This window comes from Schistocerca cancellata, chromosome 1, assembly GCF_023864275.1.
Source record: "Schistocerca cancellata isolate TAMUIC-IGC-003103 chromosome 1, iqSchCanc2.1, whole genome shotgun sequence".
In the NCBI taxonomy this organism is placed as follows: domain Eukaryota; kingdom Metazoa; phylum Arthropoda; class Insecta; order Orthoptera; family Acrididae; genus Schistocerca; species Schistocerca cancellata.
In genome coordinates, this window is record NC_064626.1 from 653456240 (window position 1) to 653483821 (window position 27582).

General features: G+C 40.9%; 1 protein-coding gene across 1 annotated transcript in view; it reads left to right on the forward strand.

Moving 5' to 3' along the window:
* The window catches only part of LOC126183487 (cleft lip and palate transmembrane protein 1-like protein), a 182639-nt gene that overhangs the window by 16531 nt on the left and 138526 nt on the right, over positions 1-27582 (forward strand). Inside the window, exon 2 of the mRNA XM_049925519.1 lies at positions 25634-25731. Within this exon, the coding sequence (XP_049781476.1) occupies positions 25634-25731 (98 nt within the window). The remainder of the gene's footprint in view (positions 1-25633; positions 25732-27582) is intronic.

A 27582-nucleotide genomic window follows, 5' to 3' on the forward strand; every position in this document is an offset into this window, starting at 1 on the left:
CCCATTGAATCCCTTTCGTTGATCTGTTGAAGCTTTAGTAGTGATTCTCCAAGTGATGATAATGAAGTGTTCGCAATAACGCAAGTATCAACACCACCCATGTCTTCAGTAGATTGTGATTCTTGCTTAGCCTGATGGGATGTTTCTTTTTGGGCATTTCATTTCTACATTTGGTACACATTTTCTGACCAGGTTTAAAAACTTCATTAGTCAATAGCTTCAGCCTGTCAGACATTGCTGTGTTTACTGGTGTTCAGGCCTTCTTGGTTATATGTCTTTCTTTACCACGTGTGTTGCAGACATTCTGGTTTGAACAAATTTGGGCATCTTCAGTAAAACTAAGCCCAGACCTACACTGAAGAATGTCCTTGTCAATTGGTAACATTTCCTTAACTGACTGTGGTTCCCTTTTGCCATGATAGAATGGTAATTACTTCAGACAATATTCAGTGTTTTTTTATATATAAAATATACAAATTAGGCTATTAAAACATGTTGTTTTAGTGTTTACCTTCAGCTACAACAATAATTACTGATTATTCAAACACTTAGTACTCAACACTAAGATAGTACAGTGTCAACATCAAAGATTACACCGCACAAAAGACTGACACTGTGAAAATTGTCAATATGCAAGATCCAGAAATTAAACAATATAGCTTTGAAAGCTCTGTCCAGCTGTGGCAAGAAAAAAAGGGTTGAAGAAGACACAGTTGAGATATTCCCCTCCCCCCCAAATACCCAGAAATTTGCAAGTAGAAAATTTTGGCCAACTTTTCAGATGCATATCTTTTCACCTGGGCATCCAGTAATAATTAAATTTGATTGATATATAGACATCATAGGTAGGAATAGCCATCTGAGGTTTTGGCACAATTGGCTCACATGAAAAGTAGCAGTGGTCGGTCAAATCATGGCTCTCAGAAAAGCGCAACAAATTTTTTAGCCACTTTAGAGGCTTGTCTCTATATTTAGGTATGGCTAAAACCATAATTTTTGCCATGGCGTGATTCAGCATAAAAAGTTGTCTATTTATACTAAAGCAAATGACCAAATGTTTGCTATAACTTTTAAAAAAGCCTAGCAAAGTTGGCACATTTGTGCTTTCATACATGATGCAGAGGTGAGTAGCTTCTCTATAAAATCTCCTAAGAATTCAACCACTCAAGATACTGAACTGAAATTTGGTATATAACCACCAAAGACCATGTAGAACCTTCACACCAAATTTAATTAGATTTGGAGATGGTTGAGTGGGGACACTTTTTAATATTGGTCCCTTTCACATAGAATGACCCTGCCTGAAAAGGTCAACGTGTATGTATTGATGCAGTATGAAACCCTATGTCTTCCCTTCCATGTGGTACTTCAAATGTATAAGATTTGGGCACGTGTCCTTGTGTTGTAATGCCAGACCCATCTGTAGAGATTGTGACTGTCAGATTCACATGGAAGTTCCATATGCCCCCACCCTCATCTTTGTCAACTGCAGGGAGCGCCATTCCCACTGTTCACTGGACTGCTCCATCTTCCAAAGAGAAAAGAAAATCCAAGAATACAAGACTGTTGACCAATTCATGTATAAGGAGGCCAAGAAAAAATATGATTATTTGCAACCTGTCCATATGACTATATCATTTGCTATGGCTTTGATGACATCGTCCTTAAAAAGTGACAGTATCCTTGCCTTCGGGCCTTCTACATTGGGCCCTTGGGGCCACTTGACTGTACCTGTTTTTCTGGTTGTTAGGGGCCATTCTCCCACTGTTTCCCTAACAAACTATTTGGTAGTTTTGACTCCCCACCCACTCTGGACATCAGTCCCCAAGCAACACCCTCCTCTGGCATCTCTCACCAGGAAGGGATCCCTCAGAGACTCCTCTCTCAGGATTCTGCAATCAGATATCAGCCTGTAGCTGAAAGTGCCACAGGTTGCTAGTTGCAGGGCTTCGTGTTCCTCCTCTGTTCCTGAAACTAGGCCAAACAAGCCCTCGCAAACATCAGAATCATCCAAGGAGAAGAGGGACAAAAAGGAGACCTTGAAGATGGAGGTTCTGGTGGTCTCAGTGCCACCAGACCCCATGTTCTGACTCTACACCTGAGGCAAACTTCCTGGTGGTACCTGTACTACCTGATCCTCCTACACAACATGCTTTGGTACTGATGTGTGTTGATGTTGTATCCTTGCAACCAGTGGCAGCGGTCTATGCTGGACCATGACCTGCCTCCTTGATCCCTTCACATCCATACATCGTCCTCCATTCGAGCTGAAGTAGTTTTCCACCATTTGCCTGACCTCTGCTGTCTCTTATGTGTTTCCCCTACCTTCTGTATTACCTTTCAGAAAACTTGGTTCCCAGCATGAACCTCTACTCCTCATGCCTATCAGGACTATTTTTAATTGAGCTGACTCTCACAGGGTGTCAGGCGGAGTTTGCATTTAATTTCTGGAGTCTGTGAACATATGAAACTCAGTATGGCTTCGAAGGCTGTGGCTGTTAGTTTGAGGATCTTTCTGGATTTTACCATCTGTGATGTGTACCTTCCTCGCAGTGCCAGTGGCGAAGTGCCTCAGAATGTGTTGTCTGTACTGATTTCTCAGCTCCCACTCCCTCCCTCACCCTCCTTTCCTCACTGTGGGTGATTTCAATGCCCACAGCCTAATGAAATGTGGAACTACAACCACTGGCCGTGGTAAAGCCATCAAAACTTTGCTCACTGTGCTCAATCTTTGTCTGTTGGATACCGGTACCCCTTACACTTCAGTGTAGCATTTAGATCTTATTCGGCCATGGATCTTTCCATTTGCTACCCTGGTCTTTCCCCCTACATCCATGGGAAAGTCCATGATGACTTGCGTGACAGTGATCATTTTCCGATTGTCCTGTGCCTTCCTCAGAGTCACTCACCTGGGTGTCCACGCAGATGAGCTCTCAGCAGCACTGACTGGGATGCCTTTGCATACCCAGGCTGAGGTATCGAGGTGGCTGTCCATAGTAGAACCCCAACCATTCTATTTGCAGCAGACATAGCAATCCCCTATTCCCCAGAATCTCCATTGGAAGATGGTACCTTGGTGGACTTCAGAAATCACTGTGGCTATTAGAGATCACTGATGGGCTCTCAATGCCATAAGTGACATCCATGTATGGAACACCTCACTGCCTTTAAACAGCTTCATTTATGGGTTGACCACCTAAAAAAATGACAGAAAGAGTGCTGGGAATTGTGTATTACTACCATTGGACTGCTTACTCCTCCTTTGCAGATGTGGGCAAAGGTGTGACACCTCTGCGGACACAGTCTCCCTGAATGTTGTTATGTTCACTGACCCAGATGCTGCCACCAAACATTTTACTATGCATTTTGCTAGAGCCTCAATATCTAGCTGTTATCAGCTGCATTTAGTGTCCCCAAAGAACAGGTGGAGTGAATTCACTTACCTTTCACGACATGTCGCCTGGAGCCATATAGTGTTCCATTCAGTGAATGGGGATTCCTCGGTGTCCAAGCCCTTTGCTGTGACATGACTCCAAGGCCAGACTGCATCCACAGCTAAATGCTCAAACACTAATAATGGATTGCCAATGTTGTTCTTGCCATTTTCAGCTGTATCAGGGATGAGGGTGAGTTCACATCTCGGTGACAAGAAATTGTGATTGTCTCAGCACTGAAACCAGGTAACTACCCCCTTGAGATGGATAGCGATTGCCCAGTTAGTCTCACTAATATTCTCTGAAAGTTGCTCAAACATATGGTGGGCTAGTGGCTGTTTGGTACCTTGAGTCATGGGGTCTTTTGGCTTTGTCCCAGCTTGGTTTTCATCAAGGCCATTCTACTGCCGACAATTTGATCTACCTGGAGTCTGCTATCTGATCAGATTTGTCTGGCATCAACACCTTACTGCTGTCTTCTTTGACTTGCAAAAAGGCTTGTGACACCGCATGGTGTCATCATATCCTCGTTACCCTACGTGAGCAGGATATCCAGGACAAACTCCCAATCCATGTCTGGAACTTATTGTCACCCCTCATATACAAGAGAATGGGGTCCAATGGGGTTCTTTATTGAGTGCCCATTTTTCTAGGGGGTAACAGTGATGTAGCTGCCGCTGTGGGGTCTACAGTGTCACCCTCCTGATGCTGATGAATTTTGCATTTACTTTTGCTGCTTCACTGTTGGTGTTGCTGAATGTCGACTGCAGGGTGCTGTTCAGAAGCCGTAGTTCTGACCTCTCATCCGTGGATTTTGGTTTTCAGCCACCAAGACATGTGTCTTACTTTCGTTGCCATCATACTGTCCATTCATGACCAGAACTCTTCCTCGACGGCCAACTGCTCAGTGTGATGGGGTCTTACTGCCTATGACTGGTCTGTAATGCCCAGTATCATAGCTTCCCCATCTTTGCCAACTTGAATGAATGTGCTGTCTCAGTAAGACCAGCTTATGTGCATTCTGCTGTATACTTTGGTGGCTTTACAGAGCTCTGATCCTGTCTTGTCTTGATTATTGGTGTCTGGGATATAGTTTGGCATTGCCTTCACCATTTCAAATGCTTGACCTGATACACCATTGTAGGGCCAACTTGTGACTGTTCTTTTTGGGCCAGACCTGTGAATAGCAGAGGCTGAGGTCCCTCCACTACAGATCAGGCACCAATAACTGCTGCTCAGCTATGTAATACACATTTGCTGCTCCCCTTAGAATCCAAACTATTGTCCTTTTTTCTGGTAGGGAGATCTGTCTCCCACACAGTGGCCCAGGACTAGAGTCACAATCGCAGTTAGCATGCAGTGTCTCTGCTTTGGACTCCAACTTCTCCCTTCTTTGATGAATTTTTGGGTTCAGAAGTGGTATACACTAGCAGTTCTACAGTCGATGGGAAAACCGGGTTTGCCTACAGACACACAAACTACACTCCCTGGCGAATGAGTGTAGTGTATTCACTGCAGGATTGGTGTCCATCACTCGAGCCCGTAGTCACATTCATTCTTGCACCAGTGAGACGTTCTTAATCAAAGTCTTCAAGCTAGTGGCCATTTCTACTCTTGACACCAATGGGTTGCGGCTATGCAGGATCTCCTTGCTGCTCTCTGTCGACATGGATGACTGGTTGCCTTTGTCTGACCCCGAAGTCACGTTGTGATTCCAGTAAATGAATGTGGTGACCAGTTGGCTAAGTTGGCTAGTGGGATGCTGACTTTGGAGATGGGGTACCAAAATAGGACCTTCGGTTGCCTCTATGCCATCAGCTGTTGAAAGCTTGGACCACGGATTGCTGTGACCTGATATCTCCAGACAAATCCAAACCATTTGCAAGCAATAAAGTGGACTGTGGCCATGTGGCAGTCTTCCCTCAATGTTTCTCACAGGGAATCTGTCGGTCATTGTCGGCTTCGTATTGGGCACGCTTGGATGACCAATGGTCACACTCTATGACATGAGGATCCACCACATTGTTGATGTGCTGCATGTCTGACAGTGGCCCACATCTTACTGGTCTGCCCCATTTTACCACCTTATGACAAATCCTTTAACTTGCTCACAAGCTGCCTTTGGTGACAGTGGCCAATATCAAAGTGTCTGATCTGGTTTTATGTTTTATTCATGAAAGTTGTTCCTAATCCTCACATTGGCCTCAACAGCTGCTTGAGGGGTTGGAAGGATACCCTGCCTCCTGCTCTGATCGAGGTTGGCCTTGGTTGCCCTTGCTCAGCGGCCTGGCCTGACTCCTGCCATTCCCACCTTTTCAATTCTTCTTGTTCTTTTACATCTGTTGTTGGTTAACTGCCTCGTCATAGATGTTCTCTCTCTTGAGACTTTATCAATTTATCCACATTACTAGTTTTCTTGTGATACTCGAGGGTGAGGAAACACTGGATGTAGAGGGTACATCTCCCATTGCATAACATATCCTGGGGTCCTCTGGACTACTTTCTGTGCAGGGCAACTCGCCCACTTTCACCATTACCCCCCCCCCCCCCCACCCCCTCTCATTTCTACTTGTTTCTCTTGTTTTTGTTTATTCTCGCTTACAGTCAAGTTCGTCAAAATTTGTCTTCTGTGTCCTTCCTCTCTGAGGACTCTTTCCTGCTTGATACATATAGTATTAAGGGACTAATGACTATATATATATATATATATATATATATATATATATTATTATTATTATTATTATTCACGTTTGGGCCCTACTGGACCACGCGAAGTACAATCACGGGGCATTCAGTTATTTTCTTTTAGACTTTCTCTCTGCCCAAATTGTTTTCATTCTCTCGGAATGAGCTCTTTTCCTTTCATCAGACCATGTGGTTCCAGTTTTCTTTGGTTTTTCAGCTTGACCAACTACCCAGTCATGAATTTTTTGCCTAAATAATTTTCTGTCTTGAATTTCATCTTGTTTTATATCTGCCTCTTTCATGTCCTCTTTTATAGCAGCAATCCATTTTATTGTCTCAAATTTAGCTTTACTTCGATTTTCGTAGAATTCCACTACTTGTTTAGTTAGTCTGGTAGCATCCATTCTTTTAATATGCCCATAAAATTTTAATCTGCGTTTTTTCATATCCGAATATATGCTGGTGTATTGTTGAATTTCACTATTTGCTCTTAGCCTGTATGTTCCTTCTTCAGTATATTTTGGACCTAGAATTTTTCTGATTACTTTTCTTTCTCTTTTTTGGATTTCTTGAATGTCCTTTTTTCTGTTTAAAATTAGCGTTTCAGCCCCATAAAGGCACTCTGGTTTTATGACCGTGTTGTAATGTCTCAATTTAGAGTACCTCGAGAGACATTTTTTGTTGTAGATGTCTTTTGTAAGTCTAAAAGCTGTCTCCATCTTTTGACAACGAATTTCATTTCCAATTTTTTCTAGACCAGTCTCTGAGATTGTTTCACCTAAATATTTGAATTGCGAAACTCTTTTGATTTTTCCATACTTAGTTTCCAAAAGTTTGGGTGCCAGTTTGTTGCTAGTCATATACTGTGTTTTTTCAAATGAGATTTGGAGACCTACTCTTTCTGCTGTTTCTTTAAGAATTTCTATTTGTTTCTGAGCAATTTGGATGTCCTGCGTTAGAATAACCAAGTCGTCTGCAAAGGCCAAACAGTCTATTCGAATATTTGTTCGTCCTAATTTCACTGGTTGGTCAATTTTGAACTCCAATTTTCGTTCACGCCACTCTTGTATTACTTTTTCTAGAACGCAGTTAAATAGCAACGGAGAGAGTCCATCACCTTGCCTCATGCCTGTTTTTATTTCAAAGGGTTCTGAAATTTCTCCTCTGAACTTTACTTTTGATTTTGTACCAGTTAGCGTGTCTCTGATAATTGCCGTGGTTTTAGGATCCAGGCCTTGTTCTTTCACAATTTGGAAAAGAGATTCACGATCCACTGAGTCATAAGCCTTTCTAAAATCTACAAAGGTACAAACTAGTTTTTTATTGTAAATTTTTTGATGTCTGAGAATTAGTTTGAGGACTAAAATCTGTTCTGGGCAAGATCTATTTGGCCTGAAACCTGCTTGATATTCGCCAATTTTCCATTCAAGTTGTTGTTGTGCTCGGTTCAGAAGACATTGAGAGAGGATTTTGTATGTGAGTGGAAGAAGAGAAATTCCTCTGTAATTATTAACATCAGTTTTGTCTCCCTTCTTATGAAGTGGGTGAATCAAGGCGGTTTTCCATTCATCAGGAATTTTTTCAGTTTGCCAAATGTTTTGCATGATTGAAGTAATTTCTTTAACGGTTTTTGGACCAGCTGCCTTTAAAAGTTCTGCAACAATTCCATCTTCACCAGATGCTTTGTTGTTTTTCAACCTATGAATTTCTTTAATGATTTCCTCTTCATTTGGTGCAAGTGAAACTGGATTGCATTGTTGGGGAATTTTTGGTGGAAATCTTTCTGTGGGCTCGGGGCAATTTAGAAGATTCTTAAAATATTTAGAAAGTTCTTTGCAATTTTCTTGGTTGTTAAGAGCCAACTGTCCATTTTCCTTCTTGAAGCAAAGATTCTGGGGTTGGTACCCCTTTTTTTTGGTTTTATAAGTTTTATAAAAATTTCTGGTATTGTATTTCTGAAAATCTTCTTCAATTTCTAAGAGTTGACTATTCTCATATTGTCTTTTTGTTTGTCTAATTAGTTTTGAAGTGTCTTTTCTAGTTGTCAGGAATGTATCATATGTGTCTTCTGTCTTGTTGCTATTCCATGCTTTAAATGTCTCTTGTCTGGCTTTGATTGCATGATCACAGTTTTCATTCCACCAAGCATGTTTCTTGTGTTTTCGTAAAGGAATTTGATCTTGAGCTGTTTTGATAATCTTGTGTTTGAGTTGTTCCCAATTTTGTGCACTTGTTTTGTCAAATTCGTCTGCTAATACTGATGGTTGGATTTTACTGGTGTCAAATTTGGGGATTAATGGTGTCCTTTTGTTGAAATTTTGGGGTTTTAGCTTTAGTTTCACACGGGTTAAGTAATGGTCTGAGTCAATATTGGCGCCTTTACGAACTTGAACATTTAAAATTTCTTTGTGACATGGATACGAGATTGCAATATGGTCAATTTGGAATTCACCTATGTCCTTGTTAGGTGATCGCCATGTCTTTTGTTTTGAAGGTTTTTTCTTAAAATGACTTGACATAATTTTGAGATTGAAATTTCTGCAAAATTCTACCAGCCTCTTTCCATTTTGATTGGTCCATTTATGTGCAGGGAATTCACCGACCGTTTTTCTAAATTTTCTCTCTTTCCCTAACTGTGCATTAAAATCACCCATTAAAATCTTTACATAATTTTGAGGAATTTTGGAGACTGTATTCTCTAACACTTCCCATGACTTATTTACTTTTTCTGGATTTGTTTTATTCTCCTGGTTGATAGGCATGTGTGCGTTAATTAAACAGTACATTTTATTTGCACATTTCATGGAAATTTTCATTAGTCTGTTGTTTACTGGATTTACTTCGATTACGGAGCCAAGAATGTCTTGCGAAATTGCGAATGCAACACCCAGATGCGGAGTGTTTTTAAGAATTCTTTTGTCTGTTTTACTTTTAAACAATCGGTAGTTTCCAAAATCCATGGTATTCTCATCAGGTAACCTTGTTTCTTGCAGGGCTAAAATTTTGATATTTTGTTCTTTTAGTGTGTCTCCTAATTTATAGAGTTTTCCTGGTGTCAAGAGAGAGTTAATATTGATAGTTCCAAAAAATGTTTCGACCTTGGGCATGAGTTGGGCAAAAGACTTCGATTTCCTCTGGTTTGGGATGTAGCGTTTCAGCCTAGTCTCGCCAGAATCCGATAGACTAGTTGCGCCACTGATGGCGGAGGATTTGTTACCACCTGGGGTAATTTTGTAATTACTAAAACGCTCCATAATAGTACTTAGAATCAAAGGGTTGAGCTCAGAAAAGCTCAGTGGTTAAGACTGGAGTGGTTAGTTCCAGAATTTGTATTACGGCCGCACCTCTGGTGAACAGACGCCGACCACAGTGCCGCTTGTTACAAGTCAGACGCAAGGTGGATTTATTGTATTATGTGCCTCTTCCGCTAGTTCCACCGTACCGAGATTCGTTCTCTCCGCCTTCACTACCGTTGAGGTCTTCGCTGTAACCCTAGCAAAGGGGCCCTGACAGAGTACTATCACCCGGGCCAGGTGAACTCTGGTTTTTTAAACGAGGTTGTTACTCCTCCCCCTCCTCCTTCCTCATCACTTGCATAATGAGGCCCCGGGCTTGGGACCGGTACAGCGGAGTTTATATATATATATATGAGAGAGAGAGAAGCACAGTTCTTTTCTAGCTGAGATGTAATATATTTGCACTATAAAGTGAAGACTGGATTATTTCTCAGTTCCAATCTTCCTTGAGACAGACTTTTTATGTGTTTTGTGATGAGTTTCAGGCAAAGAACAGGGTTGCCACAGGTTCTAGAAATGAGGGAATATCAGGGAATTTCAAACACATCACAGAAATCAGGGAAATATCAGGGAAAGTTGGAAAAAAAAGCACTGGAAAAATCTCATTTTTGCCTCAGTAGATGAAACGGTTTGTATACTGAGATGTCATGCATCGTCACTGGCTGTGTGCAGCTGAGTATGTGCACCACTTCCCTACTCCACCATTACTATTGCTTCTCTCCTTCCTACCACTCCCCTCAGCTTGCAGTCAGTGCTGCCACCATTTCTTGCCACTACCCTAACAGCTGTCGACGAGAGGCAGGGCAGCATGAGGAGAGGTTTGTTTGGATCTAATTTGCAGAGACTGTAGCCGCAGTGGCCAGAGACGGAGGTCGTGTGTGTGAGCAGTGGTTGTGTGAATGTGTGTGTGTGTGTGTGTGTGTGTGTGTGTGTGTGTGTGTGTGTGTGTGTGTGTGCGCTCATTTTTTGACAAAAGCTATGGCTGAAAAGTTAGTTGTGAGAGTGAGATTCCTTTCTATGTCCCTGTCTGCCGCTCAGCAATCATCTTTATGGTGAGTTACTACCTATCCTCATTATTATTGATTCTCAGAGTATTTGAACAAGTTATCTGATGCATGGATTGATCACCATGGTCTCATTTCAACATGTTGTCTGTGGCTCGTGAATAACTGGCGACACGAGTAGATTTCCACGATGGGCCAAATCTGCAGGCAGTTTCTGCTGGTATCTTTAATAGATCGGGCCTGCTGATCTGAAGCCATTCAGTTCCCACTAATGTGCAGGCCCTGCTCTTCAGATCTAGTCTCACTGATCTGCCTGCAGGCTGGGTCTGTTTGTGTGTGGCGTAATGCAACAGATTTTCATGGTTTATCCGTGGACCCAGACGTACATAAAAAAAATCCTGGATGGAATGTTGATATATAACAGTAGGTAATAACCGACAATAATGAACATAATAGAACCGACACTTTATTAGTGGTCACCTACAGTGTTGCTTTACACAATTCTTCCCCACCTTGTGCACTTCTTTCAAGAGACCTACGTTTTTCTGTGGTTATTTCTGAACTTGGTGAAAGTATTTTAAATCTGCCTCGTGACTCCAAGGAAATGCATATTTTTGTCACCAAATGTGTTTCGTTTTATTGAAATAAAATAACATCATTGGTTTTAATGAAAATCATGTATCATTTGGCTTGCCTTTTCCATCTAAAAACAGTTCAGTACAAAAAATGTTGATGTTAGTGCTTATAGATTTTTGCTCACATCAAGAAACATCATCTGCTTTTAAGTGTGTATTGTTTTAGATATTTTGCTCACATCAGGAAATACCATCTGCTTGCAATTTATTTTAGATATTTCCTCATTTGCACTATTGTTGTTTGTATCGTAGCTTAACTTACCCTTGAGATCTCAAAATTTGTTAGGGTAAATGCTAAAACTTGCCTGGAAATAAGGAAATATCAGGGAGTTTCATTTGGGGAAACTTGTGGCAACCCTGAAGAAGGAAAAAATTAAGGAGACCTCTCCATCATTAGTTCTCTCGCTGCTTTCAGTACATAGCAATGTAAGTTTGAAACACTTATGATATTGCATGCTTGATAATGCCAGTTTTTCTTTTGTTTGTTTCTGCCAGGATAAGTTTCAGTTTTTTGTGAATACACAGTTGTGGTACATTAATTTGCTAACTGGGTTTATTTATGCATCTACTCCAAGTGCCACATTACCATTCGAATGGGTTGGTGCATAAGTTCATTGCATTTATCCATAAGTTTAATGAACCCAATGGATACATGTAATAGAGACTTCAGTTGTCTGACTATTTACAGCAGTCGGTCAACGCTGGGTTAATTTTTTGATTTTGCAACTGTAGAAATTACATGGTTTTGAGGTGAAGGACTTGAGCCATTTTTGGAGTGCATTTTCATCTGTAAAGGAAGTCCCTTTAATGTTGTTTGATAGAGTGGAAAAGGTGAAAATCTGAGGGTGCAAGGTCAGACAACAGTAGGGTGGGTGTGGTATGTATAGTGTTTTTTGTCAGTCTAGCAGAATGTGAGCAGGCGTTATCAAGGAGTAGCATCACTTCATGCAGTGTTCCTGGTCAATGTTCTCTGACTGCATCTGCCAGACATTTCAGATGTTAGCAATAAACATTAACACTGATGATTACACCTCGGCAGAGCAATTTGTAGTACACGACACCATCACTGCTCCACCAGATGCATAACATTATCTTTTGTAGATGCTTACAGATCTTTTTATGGGGAATTGTGCTTTGTTTGGGCTCAACCATTCCTTTCTTTCCCTTTGTTGTGGTCTTCAGTCCTGAGACTGGTTTGATGCAGCTCTCCATGCTACTCTATCCTGTGCAAGCTTCTTCATCTCCCAGTACCTACTGCAACCTACATCCTTCTGAATCTGCTTAGTGTATTGATCTCTTGGTCTCCCTCTACGATTTTTACCCTCCATGCTGCCCTCCAATGCTAAATTTGTGATCCCTCGATGCCTCAGAACATGTCCTACCAACCGATCTCTTCTTCTAGTCAAGTTGTGCCACAAACTTCTCTTCTCCCCAATCCTATTCAATACCTTCTCATTAGTTACGTGATCTACCCACCTTATCTTCAGCATTCTTCTGTAGCACCACATTTCGAAAGCTTCTATTCTCTTCTTGTCCAAACTAGTTATCGTCCATGTCTCACTTCCATACATGGCTACACTCCATACAAATACTTTCAGAAACGACTTCCTGACACCTATATCTATATTCGATGTTAACAAATTTCTCTTCTTGAGAAACGTTTTCCTTGCCATTGCCAGTCTACATTTTATATCCTCTCTACTTCGACCATCGTCGGTTATTTTACTCCCTAAATAGCAAAACTCCTTTACTACTTTAAGTGTCTCATTTCCTAATCTAATTCCCTCAGCATCACCCGACTTAATTTGACTAGATTCCATTATCCTCGTTTTGCTTTTGTTGTTGTTCATCTTATATCCTCCTTTCAAGACACTGTCCATTCCGTTCAACTGCTCTTCCAAGTCCTTTGCTGTCTCTGACAGAATTACAATGTCATCGGCGAACCTCAAAGTTTTTACTTCTTCTCCATGAATTTTAATACCTACTCCGAATTTTTCTTTTGTTTCCTTTACTGCTTGCTCAATATACAGATTGAATAACATCGGGGAGAGGCTACAACCCTGTCTCACTCCTTTGCCAACCGCTGCTTTCCTTTCATGCCCCTCGACTCTTATAACTGCCATCTGGTTTCTGTAGAAATTGTAAATAGCCTTTCGCTCCCTGTATTTTACCCCTGCCACCTTCAGAATTTGAAAGAGAGTATTCCAGTCAACATTGTCAAAAGCTTTCTCTAAGTCTACAAATGCTAGAAACGTAGGTTTGCCTTTTCTTAATCTTTCTTCCAAGATAAGTCTTAAGGTCAGTATTGCCTCACGTGTTCCAACATTTCTACGGAATCCAAACTGATCTTCCCCGAGGTCGGCTTCTACCAGTTTTTCCATTCGTCTGTAAAGAATTCGCGTTAGTATTTTGCAGCTGTGATTTATTAAACTGATAGTTCGGTAACTTTCACATCTGTCAACACCTGCTTTCTTTGGGATTGGAATTATTGTATTCTTCTTAAAGTCTGAGGGTATTTCGCCTGTCTCATACATCGTGCTCACCAGATGGTAGAGTTTTGTCATGACTGGCTCTCCCGAGGCCATCAGTAGTTCTAATGGAATGTTGTCTACTCCCGGGGCCTTGTTTTGACTCAGGTCTTTCAGTGCTCTGTCAAACTCTTCACGCAGTATCTTATCTCCCATTTCATCTTCATCTACATCCTGTTCCATTTCCATAATATTGTCCTCAAGTACATCGCCCTTGTATAAACCCTCTATATACTCCTTCCACCTTTCTGCTTTCCCTTCTTTGCTTAGAACTGGGTTGCCATCTGAGCTCTTGATATTCATACAAGTGGTTCTCTTCTCTCCAAAGGTCTCTTTAATTTTCCTGTAGGCAGTATCTATCTTACCCCTAGTGAGACAAGCCTCTACCTCCTTACATTTGTCCTCTAGCCATCCCCGCTTAGCCATTCGGCACTTCCTGTCGATTTCATTTTTGAGACGTTTGTATTCCTTTTTGCCTGCTTCATTTACTGCATTTTTATATTTTCTCCTTTCATCAATTAAATTCAATATTTCTTCTGTTACCCAAGGATTTCTATTACCCCGCGTCTTTTTACCTACTTGATCGTCTGCTGCCTTCACCACTTCATCCCTCAGAGCTACCCATTCTTCTTCTACTGTATTTCTTTACCCCATTCCTGTCAATTGTTCCCTAATGCTCTCCCTGAAACTCTCTACAACCTCTGGTTCTTTCAGTTTATCCAGGTCCCATCTCCTTAAATTCCCACCTTTTTGCAGTTTCTTCAGTTTCAATCTGCAGTTCATAACCAATATTTTGTGGTCAGAATCTACATCTGTCCCAGGAAATGTCTTACAATTTAAAACCTGGTTCCTAAATCTCTGTCTTACCATTATATAATCTATCTGAAACCTGTCAGTATCTCCAGGCTTCTTCCATGTATACAGCCTCCTTTCATGATTCTTGAACCAAGTGTTAGCTATGATTAAGTTATGCTCTGTGCAAAATTCTACAAGGCGGCTTCCTCTTTCATTCCTTTCCCCCAATCCATATTCACCTACTATGTTTCCTTCTCTCCCTTTTCCTACTGACGAATTCCAGTCACCCATGACTATTAAATTTTCGTCTCCCTTCACTGTCTGAATAATTTCTTTTATCTCGTCATACATTTCATCTATTTCTTCATCATCTGCAGAGCTAGTTGGCATATAAACTTGTACTACTGTAGTAAGCATGGGCTTCGTGTCTATCTTGGCCACAATAATGCGTTCACTATGCTGTTTGTAGTAGCTAACCCGCATTCCTATTTTTTTATTCATTATTAAACCTACTCCTGCATTACCCCTATTTGATTTTGTGTTTATAACCCTGTAATCACCTGACCAAAAGTCTTGTTCCTCCTGCCACCGAACTTCACTAATTCCCACTATATCTAACTTTAACCTATCCATCTCCCTTTTTAAATTTTCTAACCTACCTGCCCGATTAAGTGATCTGACATTCCACACTCCGATCCGTAGAACGCCAGTTTTCTTTCTCCTGATAACGACGTCCTCTTGAGTAGTCCCCGCCCGGAGATCCGAATGGGGGACTATTTTACCTCCGGAATATTTAACCCAAGAGGACGCCATCATCATTTAATCATACAGTAGAGCTGCATGCCCTCGGGAAAAATTACGGCTGTAGTTTCCCCTTGCTTTCAGCCGTTCGCAGTACCAGCACAGCAAGGCCGTTTTGGTTAATGTTACAAGGCCAGATCAGTCAATCATCCAGACTGGTACCCATACACCCGATTTTTTGGATCCTCCTTATTGCATGCAAATATCACAATATAGTGGAATGATCACAGTTCATAACATTTGCCAGTTCAAGTCAGGGGAGACTTACATACGGGATGAGAAGCAGTCTTTGCTTCTCATCCCGTATGGTAAGTCTGCCCTGACCCATGGTTGTGGCTGACTTTCCCAAAATCTACCCCTTTTCCTAGACCTCTCCAGTCCTTTTCCTTCACCCTTCACGCTTCACCCTTCTTCCTTTCCCTTCAACCTGAAGAAGGACCGCTGGCTCCGAAAGCTTGCCTGCCACAACAGTCTTTTATGTGTGTTCTGCCATCGCATGATGAGTAGATTTTTTATCTATCCAATTAAATAATTTTACCAGCATACTCTTCTTCACACATGAATCCTGAAAGTCATGAATCAAAGTAGGCAGGTAGATGCACGATTTCTTGATATCCAAAAACTGTTTGACTCAGTACCACATCTATGCTTATTATTGAATGTACAATCATATGTGGTATCAATTGATATTTGTGACTGAATTGAGGATTTCTTGGCAGGGAGCATGCAATGTATTACATTGGATGAAGGGTCATCCACAGATGTAGGAGTAACTTTAGATGTGCCCCAAGAAAGCATTTTACAATCCTTGCTGTTCATCCTGTATATTAATGACTACGATGTGGTTATATATAATGAAGTACTGTCTGAAAAAAGACTGCACAAATGTTGTTGGATCTTGATAAAATTTCAGTGTGGTAGAAAGTTTGGCAACTAGATTTAAAGGTTCAGAAATGTGACTTTGTGTGTTTCACAAAATTAAGGAAAAGAGTGGTATCCTTTAACTAGAGTATCAGTGAGCCACAGTTGGAATTGTTCAAATCACATTTGTGGGTGTAATATTTTGTGGGTGTACGAAATGTAAAGGTCTCACAGGCTCAGCTGTTGGTAAAGCAGTTGACAGACTTCAGTTCATTGGTAGAAAACTAGGGAAATGCAGTCAGTTTACAAGGGAGATTGCTTACAAAATGTGTGATCCATCCTAGAATTTTGCTTGGCTAGCGGACACACCAGGAACCGCGGTGTTGGCCGTCGAATGGCACTAGCTGCGCAGCATTTGTGCACCGCCGCCGTCAGTGTCAGCCAGTTTGCCGTGGCATACGGAGCTCCATCGCAGTCTTTAACACTGGTAGCATGCCACGACAGCGTGGACGTGAACCGTATGTGCAGTTGACGGACTTTGAGCGAGGGCGTATAGTGGGCATGCGGGAGGCCGGGTGGACGTACCGCCGAATTGCTCAACACGTGGGGCGTGAGGTCTCCACAGTACATCGATGTTGTCGCCAGTGGTCGGCGGAAGGTGCACGTGCCCGTCGACCTGGGACCGGACCGCAGCGACGCACGGATGCACGCCAAGACCGTAGGATCCTACGCAGTGCCGTAGGGGACCGCACCGCCACTTCCCAGCAAATTAGGGACACTGTTGCTCCTGGGGTATCGGCGAGGACCATTCGCAACCGTCTCCATGAAGCTGGGCTACGGTCCCGCACACCGTTAGGCCGTCTTCCGCTCACGCCCCAACATCGTGCAGCCCGCCTCCAGTGGTGTCGCGACAGGCGTGAATGGAGGGACGAATGGAGACATGTCGTCTTCAGCGATGAGAGTCGCTTCTGCCTTGGTGCCAATGATGGTCGTATGCGTGTTTGGCGCCGTGCAGGTGAGCGCCACAATCAGGACTGCATACGACCGAGGCACACAGGGCCAACACCCGGCATCATGGTGTGGGGAGCGATCTCCTACACTGGCCGTACACCACTGGTGATCGTCGAGGGGACACTGAATAGTGCACGGTACATCCAAACCGTCATCGAACCCATCGTTCTACCATTCCTAGACCGGCAAGGGAACTTGCTGTTCCAACAGGACAATGCACGTCCGCATGTATCCCGTGCTACCCAACGTGCTCTAGAAGGTGTAAGTCAACTACCCTGGCCAGCAAGATCTCCGGATCTGTCCCCCATTGAGCATGTTTGGGACTGGATGAAGCGTCATCTCACGCGGTCTGCACGTCCAGCACGAACGCTGGTCCAACTGAGGCGCCAGGTGGAAATGGCATGGCAAGCCATTCCACAGGACTACATCCAGCATCTCTACGATCGTCTCCATGGGAGAATAGCAGCCTGCATTGCTGCGAAAGGTGGATATACACTGTACTAGTGCCGACATTGTGCATGCTCTGTTGCCTGTGTCTATGTGCCTGTGGTTCTGTCAGTGTGATCATGTGATGTATCTGACCCCAGGAATGTGTCAATAAAGTTTCCCCTTCCTGGGACAATGAACTCACGGTGTTCTTATTTCTATTTCCAGGAGTGTATATTGTTTGTATACAAAGAAGGGCAGCACTATACAAAGAAGGGCAGCACAAATGGTGACAAGTTTGTTTGATCAATGAGAGAATATCATGGAGATGCTAAAGAAACTGAACTGGCAGATTCTTGTAGGTAGAGGCAGACTGTCCCAAGGAAGGCTACTTACATAGTTTCAACAACCAGATTTAAGTGATTAGTCTAAGAATATACAACAACCCCTTAGGTATCGCTCCTGTAGGAATCATGAGAACATGATTACAACTTGTATAGAGATGTTTAAACAATCTTTCTTCCTGCACTGATGTATTTGGAATGGGAAGCAGCCCTAATAACAGGTACAATAGGAAATACTCTCTGCAATACACTTCACAGTGATTTGTTAAGTATGGATATACATGCAGATATGCAAATGTCTGCATCACAACAACAAAAGGTGAATTACACACCAAAACCAGTCAAAATCCAAAGAAATCTGGCATGCAACCAGCAGATAGGAGCTTAATATAAGGTAAATCTGAAATGGAATTCGATGTATTTGTTGATGAAGCTTTCTCTGTCCAACATGTCACCAAAAAATTGAGAGAGAGGATAAAAGAAAATCCAGCATTGACTAATATCTGCTATAGTAATGGAATGTGAATGGTTTAAGAATACATTTGGGAAAAGTGAAGCTTTTAGCACAAGAGAGATCTTGTGCCTGTGCATACAAGAGATACATTTCAAACCTATTGCCAACCCTGTGTTTAAACGCTCTGCCATCCACAGGAAGTGTGATATAAGACAGAATACATGAGGATGCACTATCTCTACTCAAGTCCAAATTATTGGGTAGCTTACTTTAATGTACCTCAGAGTGGCTGGTTCATCCTTTTGTTACTGAGTGATTAAACCATCCACAATTAGATGAATCAGATTTGAAATTTTGACTGTGTGTCCATTTCTCTTTTAATATATATCTTTATATATACTGTGCAAACAGTAGTGGGTGACCTTAAGCAGTAAAAACTAAGATTCTCTACATGAATACTAAAAAAAAATCCATTATATTTTGGTTACACAATAAATCACATAATGTAAAAGGCTGTTGAGTCAGCTATGTGCCTAGGGATCATGGTTAGCACTGCTGTGCATTTTGGGATCATCATCATATAGGACCACCAGAAGACATCCTAAAAGTTCAAAGAGGGGCAGCCTGTTTTGTGTTATTGTGAAGTAGGAGAGAGAATGCCACAGATTTGATAAAGCGAGTTGGAATGGGAATAATTAAAATACATGTGTGTTGCAGCAAGGTCTTTTCAAAATTCATCAACTTGGAATGCAAAGATATTTTGTTGACTCCTACCTATATAAGAAAAATAGACAATCATAATAAAGTAAGAGAAAGATTTAAGTGTTCATTTTCCCCCCCACACTATTCGAGATTGTAATGGTTGAGAAATAGCCTGAAAGAGGTTCTGTTAATCCTCTACTAAGCACTTAAGTGTAAATTGCAGAATAGTTGTGAAGGTGCTGATTTAAACTGAGACTCTAGTTTTTATTCAAACGCTTTTAACAGCTGTGTATGGAACTGGTACTAGCATTCACTTGTTCTAATAGTGGTTGGCACTTTCTCTATTTTTAATAGTGGTCATCCAGCCATGTGTACCTGGAAATAACTTTTGGCAACTTGTTCAGCTGATTTTTGTTGTATTTAATGTTTTGTTATGACCATATTGTAAAGTTTTATTTACATATGAGAAAAAGACAAGAATATGCTTGTAGACATGCATGTTTCTGTACATGATTTTTGTTATCCATTTTAATATATTCTCAGACAGTCATCACAACGCACTATGTGATGTTCCCTGAATCTGTCCTTAAGAATTCACTCCTCAAATCAATTCACTTACGTAGGTTTGTGTGATCTTGATGGCACTAGAGCAGGTGAAGACTATCATAGATTGAATGTATCTCATCTGCTTTGACTTTTCAACTGTCTGGCAACTGGTTTAGCAATTGTACTCAGTAGACAAACAAGTACAGGCTATCCAGGACTCCTACTCCACCCTCAGAGTCAGGGAGAAGAGTAATTCTGTTGGGCACACTTGAACATTGGAATTTGGGGAAATAGAAGTGAAGATATATATATACTCTCTGCTGGAAGTATCACTTTGCCACGAAGAAAAATGATCCTAATCCTACCCATAATGATCCAACTCCCCAAGACACTATCCAAATTGAACCCTGCCTGGAACAGTTCCGTCCTCCGTCACAGCGGGACCCACCTCCTCTTCCTTAAAATCACCCTCCCCAAACCTTCCAGGAATTTCTGACTTCCAGCCTTGCCTCTCAATCCTTCTTAAAAAACCTTAATCCTATTCCCAACATCACCACTGCTGAAGCCCAGGCTATCCGTGATCTGAAGGCTGACCGGTCCATCATCATTCTTCCGGCGGACGAGGGTTCCACGACCGTGGTACTTGATCGTCGGGAGTATGTGGCTGAGGGACTGCGTCAGCTTTCAGACGACACCACGTACAAAGTTTGCCAAGGTAATCCCATTCCTGATGTCCAGGCAGAGCTTCAAGGAATCCTCAGAACCTTAGGCCCCTTACAAAACCTTTCACCTGACTCCATCAACCTCCTGACCCCACCGACACCCCGCACCCCTACCTTCTACCTTCTCCCTAAAATTCACAAACACAATCATCCCGGCCACCCCATTGTAGCTGGTTACCAAGCCCCCACAGAACGTATCTCAACCCATTACATGCAGTCTCCCATCCTTCATCAAAGACACCAACCACTTTCTCGAACGTCTGGAATCCTTACCCAATCCGTTACCCCCAGAAACCATCCTTGTAACCATTGATGCCACTTCCTTATACACAAATATCCCGCTTGTCCAGGGCCTCGCTGCGATGGAGCACTTCCTTTCACGCCGATCACCTGCCACCCTACTTAAAACCTCTTTCCTCATTACCTTAGCCAGCTTCATCCTCTGCCCAAACTCTTTGTCTTGTGTGTGTGTGCGAGTGTATACCCGTCCTTTTTTCCCCATAAGGTAAGTCTTTCCGCTCCCGGGACTGGAATGACTCCTTACCCTCTCCCTTAAAACCCACATCCTTTCGTCTTTCCCTCTCCTTCCCTCTTTCCTGATGAGGCAACAGTTTGTTGCGAAAGCTTGTATTTTGTGTGTATGTTTGTGTTCGTTTGTGTGTCTGTCGACCTGCCAGCACTTTCATTTGGTAAGTCACATCATCTTTGTTTTTATATATATATATATATATATATATATATATATATATATATATATATATATAGAGAGAGAGAGAGAGAGAGAGAGAGAGAGAGAGAGAGAGAGATAGAGATAGAGATATGGAATTCATTGCAGAACTTCCTGCTGCTCTCCTGTGTGCTGTCTTAGAACATTTTCCACTTTATTGTCATTGCTATTTAAAACAGTGGACAGATTGTTAGCAAGAAAATGCAGAAAATGGTCATTAGAGTGAAAATCACAAAGGACAGTGTCAGCTAGTGAGGGAGAGCAAAGTGACAGGGCAGTTTCTGTTGCTGAACCATTAGCAGTGCAGAAGACGGCAACCAAAGACTTAAGTTACATCACGGAAGACGCTCATTGCAAAACTTTCTTGGTAAGTGATTTGTAGAATGTGATCCACAAATGTGAAAATTCCCTAGTCTGTCAATATGTTCTTTTGCAAAACAGAGACTATTTTATTAATAATGTGAGCAGTTGAGACACTTCAGAGCAGCATGCAGTATTTGTTTAATACTGCTGAAAATACAATCACAGGTGATACTGATCTGTGTAGCTCACAATATTTGGAGGCCCAATTTTTTTGGGAAGAAGTTTTACGTAAACGTATTTTCTTCTGTCGGGGAAATATGTCCTGTTACATTACTGCATTAACCCTTTCATGGGCAAAGGGGAGATATCTTCCCTCATACTTTAATGTCCTTCAGGGGCCAAAGAATTTGACATTCCCACATTTAGCCGGTGCTGCCATCTGTAGACTAGAATTAGAAACTCATGACAATTCCTGCTGCCACCAGCAGTCGCTCTGGCAACAATTGACGGAGTATTATATGTCTGCTGTGCTCAATCTCTTGGTAAGTGGACTAATTTTGATGTAATTTCGTGATTTTTGTTTGTATATCTGCAGATAATGGCATTTGTAAATAACTCCACAGTACTTATTCAATATTTTATGCAATTTTCTTCATGTTGATGCATGAAAGAAATTTTCTAGTCAATTCTAACATGTCAAAAATATGTTGTAAACATGTGGGACTATTTGCTCCCAAGGCTCAAGTTGGCCATACGTCTGGCACAATTTCAAACTTTTAGTGTAGACAATAGGCCTGTTTACTGATGTGTTACTACGCATATTCACTTAGCTTTGGTATTTCGCATTTCAGAATTACTTTACTAGAAGGGAAGACATGTTAGAATATCTCTTCTCACTTCCTGAAAATGAGTCAGTTTTCGACATTGAATCAGGCGATCTTTCAACAGATGAGGAAAGTAATATACTGAGCACCCAGCCACAATCTCCTGCTACTTTTCAGCAACAAGTGCCTTCAGTAGGAGACTACGTTTCAGTCCTTGGAATGTGTTCAGTCTCTGCAAGTTCTCGCACAGAGTCCAAAAAATTCCAGCTTTGAGTGATAGTGATGAGAGTGCTGAAACTGATTGGGATGAAACACTACCTAAGTGTTTAGGCATAGAATCTATTAGAGAAAGCATTCTTTAAAATGAATCATCCATATGAGTATTTTCTTGAGATCTTCAATGAAAATATCATTCAGAATATTGTTGAACAAACAAACTTGTATGCATCCCAAGAGTGACACAATTTTCAACTGAGCTCTGAAACACCTGTAAGAACAAAGAACTGGGTGGACATGACACACTCTGAAATAAAAGCATTTATCGGGTTGCTTATCATTATGGACATCCACAAATTGCCACACTTATCAAATTACTGGAGTTCATATACCTTTCTGCATGTTGAATCAGTGTCGAAAGTGATGACTCTGAAAAGTTAAAAAATTTTTAGAAAACCTTCATCTGAATGATAATTCGAAGGCAGTGGGGAAGGGTGCTCATGGATATGAAACTAAATAAAGTGAGGCCCTTGACTGATGCCCTAAATGTTAACTTCTTAGAGGCATATATATAATCATTCAGGCAGATAATCTATTGATGGAGCTATGTTACCTTTCAAGGGAAGATTGAGCATAAAACAATGTATCCCCATGAAGCCTATAAAAAGAGGTTTCAAGGTCTGGCACCTGGCTGATGCTAAGACAGGCTATCTACTGAAGTTCCAGATCTAGTGTGGAAAAGAGGAAGACAATATTGCCAACATTCCTCTTGTTGGCTTGCATTGTGTTCGTCTTTGAAAAACAGTAGATTTATTGTCGCATTTGACAACTATTTCACTTTGTATACCATAATGAAAACACTTCTGGATAGTGGAATATATTCTGTTGGTACTGTCAGAGTCAACAGAAAAGGTCTTCCAGAAATTATGAAGAAAAATGACAAACTTTCACAAGGTGAGTTCAAGGTGCAGATAAAAGATTCAGCCATTGTGATAAGGTGGTAAGACACAAGAACAATAACAGTTTTGTCTACAGCAACATCTCCCAAGGGTGTAACATTCATTTCCAGAAACAAAAGAGGTGGTTCCATATGTAGCATTGCTGTCCAAGTGCCATAAGTTTGTACAACAGTGTAATGGGCAGTGGGGATCTCTTCGACCAGAAACGAGAATGGTATGAAGGTGGATGGCGATTGCTAAAATGATGGTAAAGAATTTTTTTTTTTGGTGGTTGATGCTGCCATTGTGAATGCATTTATTACGCATGCACACAGTCACAGGAAATCGAGAGTAGCTAACATTCCATTTACAATTGGCAAGAGAATTACCATCACCGAGCGAGGTGGCGCAGTGGTTAGCACACTGGACTCGCATTCGGGAGGACGACGGTTCAATCCCGTCTCCGGCCATCCTGATTTAGGTTTTCCGTGATTTCCCTAAATCGCTTCAGGCAAATGCCGGGATGGTTCCTTTGAAAGGGCACGGCCGATTTCCTTCCCCATCCTTCCCTCACCCGAGCTTGCGCTCCGTCTCTAATGACCTCGTTGTCGACGGGACGTTAAACACCAATCTCCTCCTCCTCCTCCAGAATTACCATCAGGATTCTCATCAAGGAAAAACAATAATTTTATGACAGAAAGTGGAAAATAGTTCTTTAAGAATATCTATTGCCGTAACAAGAGTCAACCTGCTTCCTACCTTAAACGTAACCGTAATAGGCAGGCCTGTAACTTTATAAATTTTATACACAATACAACCATCTTACCAGTCACACAATGATTTCTGGAGAGAAATCACTATCTTCAGGCAGGACAATTACTACATTTGTGCTGGACTATTCGACATCACTTAAATTAAAATTATAGCATTGTGTCCTTTTAGCACAGTGACTGGAATTACACACAAACTTCTCACATCCATAGTTTTCCAACCCCTACAAGATTGAAATCATATAAGATATCAGAGAGTAGAATTTTTATTTCTGCAAAATGGAACAGGACAGCACAAATGAAGTAATAATAAAATTTACCAACTAAAGAGAAAACAATTTCAGAAAATTAAAAAATGGCTCAACATGACTGCTCATTTGTATTGTGTATGAAACACTACAGCTACAAATGTTCATTAAAAATCTCTACAATCCCTGATTATCATCCATGCCCATATCACTTCTCATTGTCATTGCATTCCATATACTTCTGAATTTGGTTGCCCACTTCTTACTTTTGCCCATGAAATGAATGTGTGTGTGTGTGTGTGTGTGTGTGTGTGTGTGTGTGTGTGTGTGTGTGTGTTACTTTTTCAGTCAGTTTGTTTACAACTTTAAAGGAGTTTTTGTACATATTGATTTTTTCTTGATTGTTTGAAGCTTGTAATTCAGTGTATAACCCTCTTTTTCTGTAATCGATTATTTTGATGTCAACAGTAATTCATGGCTTCATAACCTGTGAAAAATTAATTGCAACTCGTTTTGCAATATTGTCTGTAAGACAATGGGAAGTATATATTTGAAGTGTGTGTTAGAAGTAAGTTGACCTTTTCAGATATAATTTTAAATGGGTAATTGGTTTGTTATCTTGAACATCATATATTTAAAATGTCAAATTTTCCATTATTGACCAGAACTGTGATTGCAATTATTGATCTGCACAGACTCAATATCTCCCGTTTGTACAACCTTAAATTCCAGTTTTTCAGTTTAGTGACAATGTATTCTTGTACGATGTATGTATATTTATGGGAAACATTTTTAGCCTTTATTAAATGTCCTGGTTAGATGGGAGATTAATATTATTCTATTTTAGTGCATTGGTCTTGCTTTCTATCACAGTTTATATTTTTATGCTACAGCTATGATTCAGTTTCAGTACTAATCAAAGTGGAGCAGTTGTTAAGGCACTGGATTCAAATACAGAAGTAGTAGGGTTTAAATTCCAGTTCACCCTCCAGAGCTAGATTTTTCACGGCTTCCTTAATTGCTGAAGACAAATACTGGGATGGTTCCTTTGAAAAGGGCAAGGCTGATTTCAGTTTCTACCCATATCCAATCTGAGGTGCTGCTTAAGCTCTGATAACATCATTGTGACTAGGATGCTAAGGCACAAAATCTTCCTTACGTCTGTTTTAATTTGTAATTAAATGTTCTTTTTTTCCTTCCCCTTGTAAAAAGGGACTGCTATACATCAGTATTTCATGCTTGGGATAAATGTGTCATTTAGCAGTTTGCATGCCATTATTTAGCAGATGATGATTCCACTAATGTAATTATTTGACGGTTACATGTCATGTTGAATCTGAAAAAAGTTTTGTGTGTTTTACAGTTGGCATTGTTCACATCAGTGAAACCTCACCCAAGTTTAAAAGATGTGAAATTCGTTGAATCATGGCGTGACTTCAATTACACTTTTCCAAAGGCAAAGTAAGACAGTTTACTCTATGTAATAAATTTTCTGTTTATTTATGTGGTTATATGTATATTTCTTGAACATTAAATACTGTTAATCGAGTTAATGGTGACTGTTAGAGTGATGAATTTAAATATGTATATTAAGTATATTTAACAGTATTATGAAAAGGATAGTTGCTACTCACCATATGGTGGAGATGATGGCGCGCGCGCGCGCGCGCGCACACACACACACACACACACACACACACACACACACACACACCACTCGCACGCGCGGCCACAGTCTCCAGCTGCTGCGGCCAGGAAGTATATTTAAAAATTTTATGAGCCAATTTAAATTTATTTGATGTGTTGACTGCAGATATTGTGGAGTGAAATTAGGTTCAGATCTGTCTCCTTGCACGTAGTCTTTCTAAATATTACTGCTTCCTAAGTTTCATTGTAACTTTTGTGCCTAGTATAAGATTGTTAGTTGCTTTAGCTATAATTACAAGTCTTCTAAAAATAGACAATTCAGAATGGAATAACAACAATATGGAAAGGATAGATTGCTACTCACCACATAAAGGGGGTGTTGAGTCACAGACAGGCACAATGAAAAAGAATGCTACGTATATTCAGGGAGGACTTTGTCTGATAGCTGAATATATGTAGCATTTGTTTTCATTGTGTTCATCTGTGACTCAGTGCCTCCTCTTTCCATATTACTATAACATTTCAGTTGTCAGAGTGGTACTAGGAAGCTTAACATTCTGTTTTTCAAATACAGTGAAATTGCTCTTTCGTGATATAGGCAAACCAGTCATTAGAGAGGAAGTAATCATCTTTGATATTGTGATTATTTTGGTAATGTAATGCCAATACCTCGTTTCATATCAATGATCCTAGAATTCCATGGCTCCATCATCAGGTTGCAATGCTAACCAAAGAGAAGCAGCTCTTCCGTATGCTATTTATTAGCAACTGCTATGCACTATTGTTTATAGAAAACAGTAACTTGAGTTTTTTATGAAATTTGATCAGACATTGTTTCACAGGTATATCTTTTGTGCTAGATAATAAGTACTGTGTGAACAAGCTTCTTTTCAATAAATACGCTTTCAGTGATAACATTTCAGAGAAACTTATTTTTTCCCGAAGTCCTTGTCTGTGAGATCTCGAGCATTCAATAGCTAAGATAAATTTATTATTACAAATCGAATGTTGCAAAACTAAGATAAAATCTTTGAGAACAGTGCAGCTGCTAGTTAACGATTTTGCCGGTAAATATTTTGATTACTGAATGAAATGGCATGGAAAGGACTTTATTTGTAAATGACAGCAATTTGGCCCTTAACAAATAAGTGTTACCACAATGAAACAAAGAAAAGGCTACATAGAAAGAGTATATAGATGAGCTATTCATGGGAAGTGAACTTGAAGGCAATATCATAGAAAGGGAAGAGGATGTAGACGAAGATGAGATGGGAGATGTGATACTGTGAGAAGAATTTGACAGAGTGCTGAAAGAACTAAATGAAAACCAGAACTACTGATATCCTTGGGAGAGCCAGCCATGACAAAACTATTCCACTTAGTGTGCAGGATGGGTGAGATGGGCAAAATGCCCTCAGACTTCAAGAAGAGTGTAAGAATTCCAGTTCCAAAGAAAGCAAGGGCTGACAGGTGTGAATATTACCAAATTATATGTTTAAACAGTCATAGTTGCAAAATATTAATATGAATTGCGTATATGTGAAAAGAAAAACTGGTAAAAGGCACCCTTGGAGGAGGTCAGCGTGTGTTCTGGAGGAATGTATGAATACACGAGTCAGTACTCATCTTATAACTTGTAAAAAAGGTTGAAGAAAGGAAAATCTT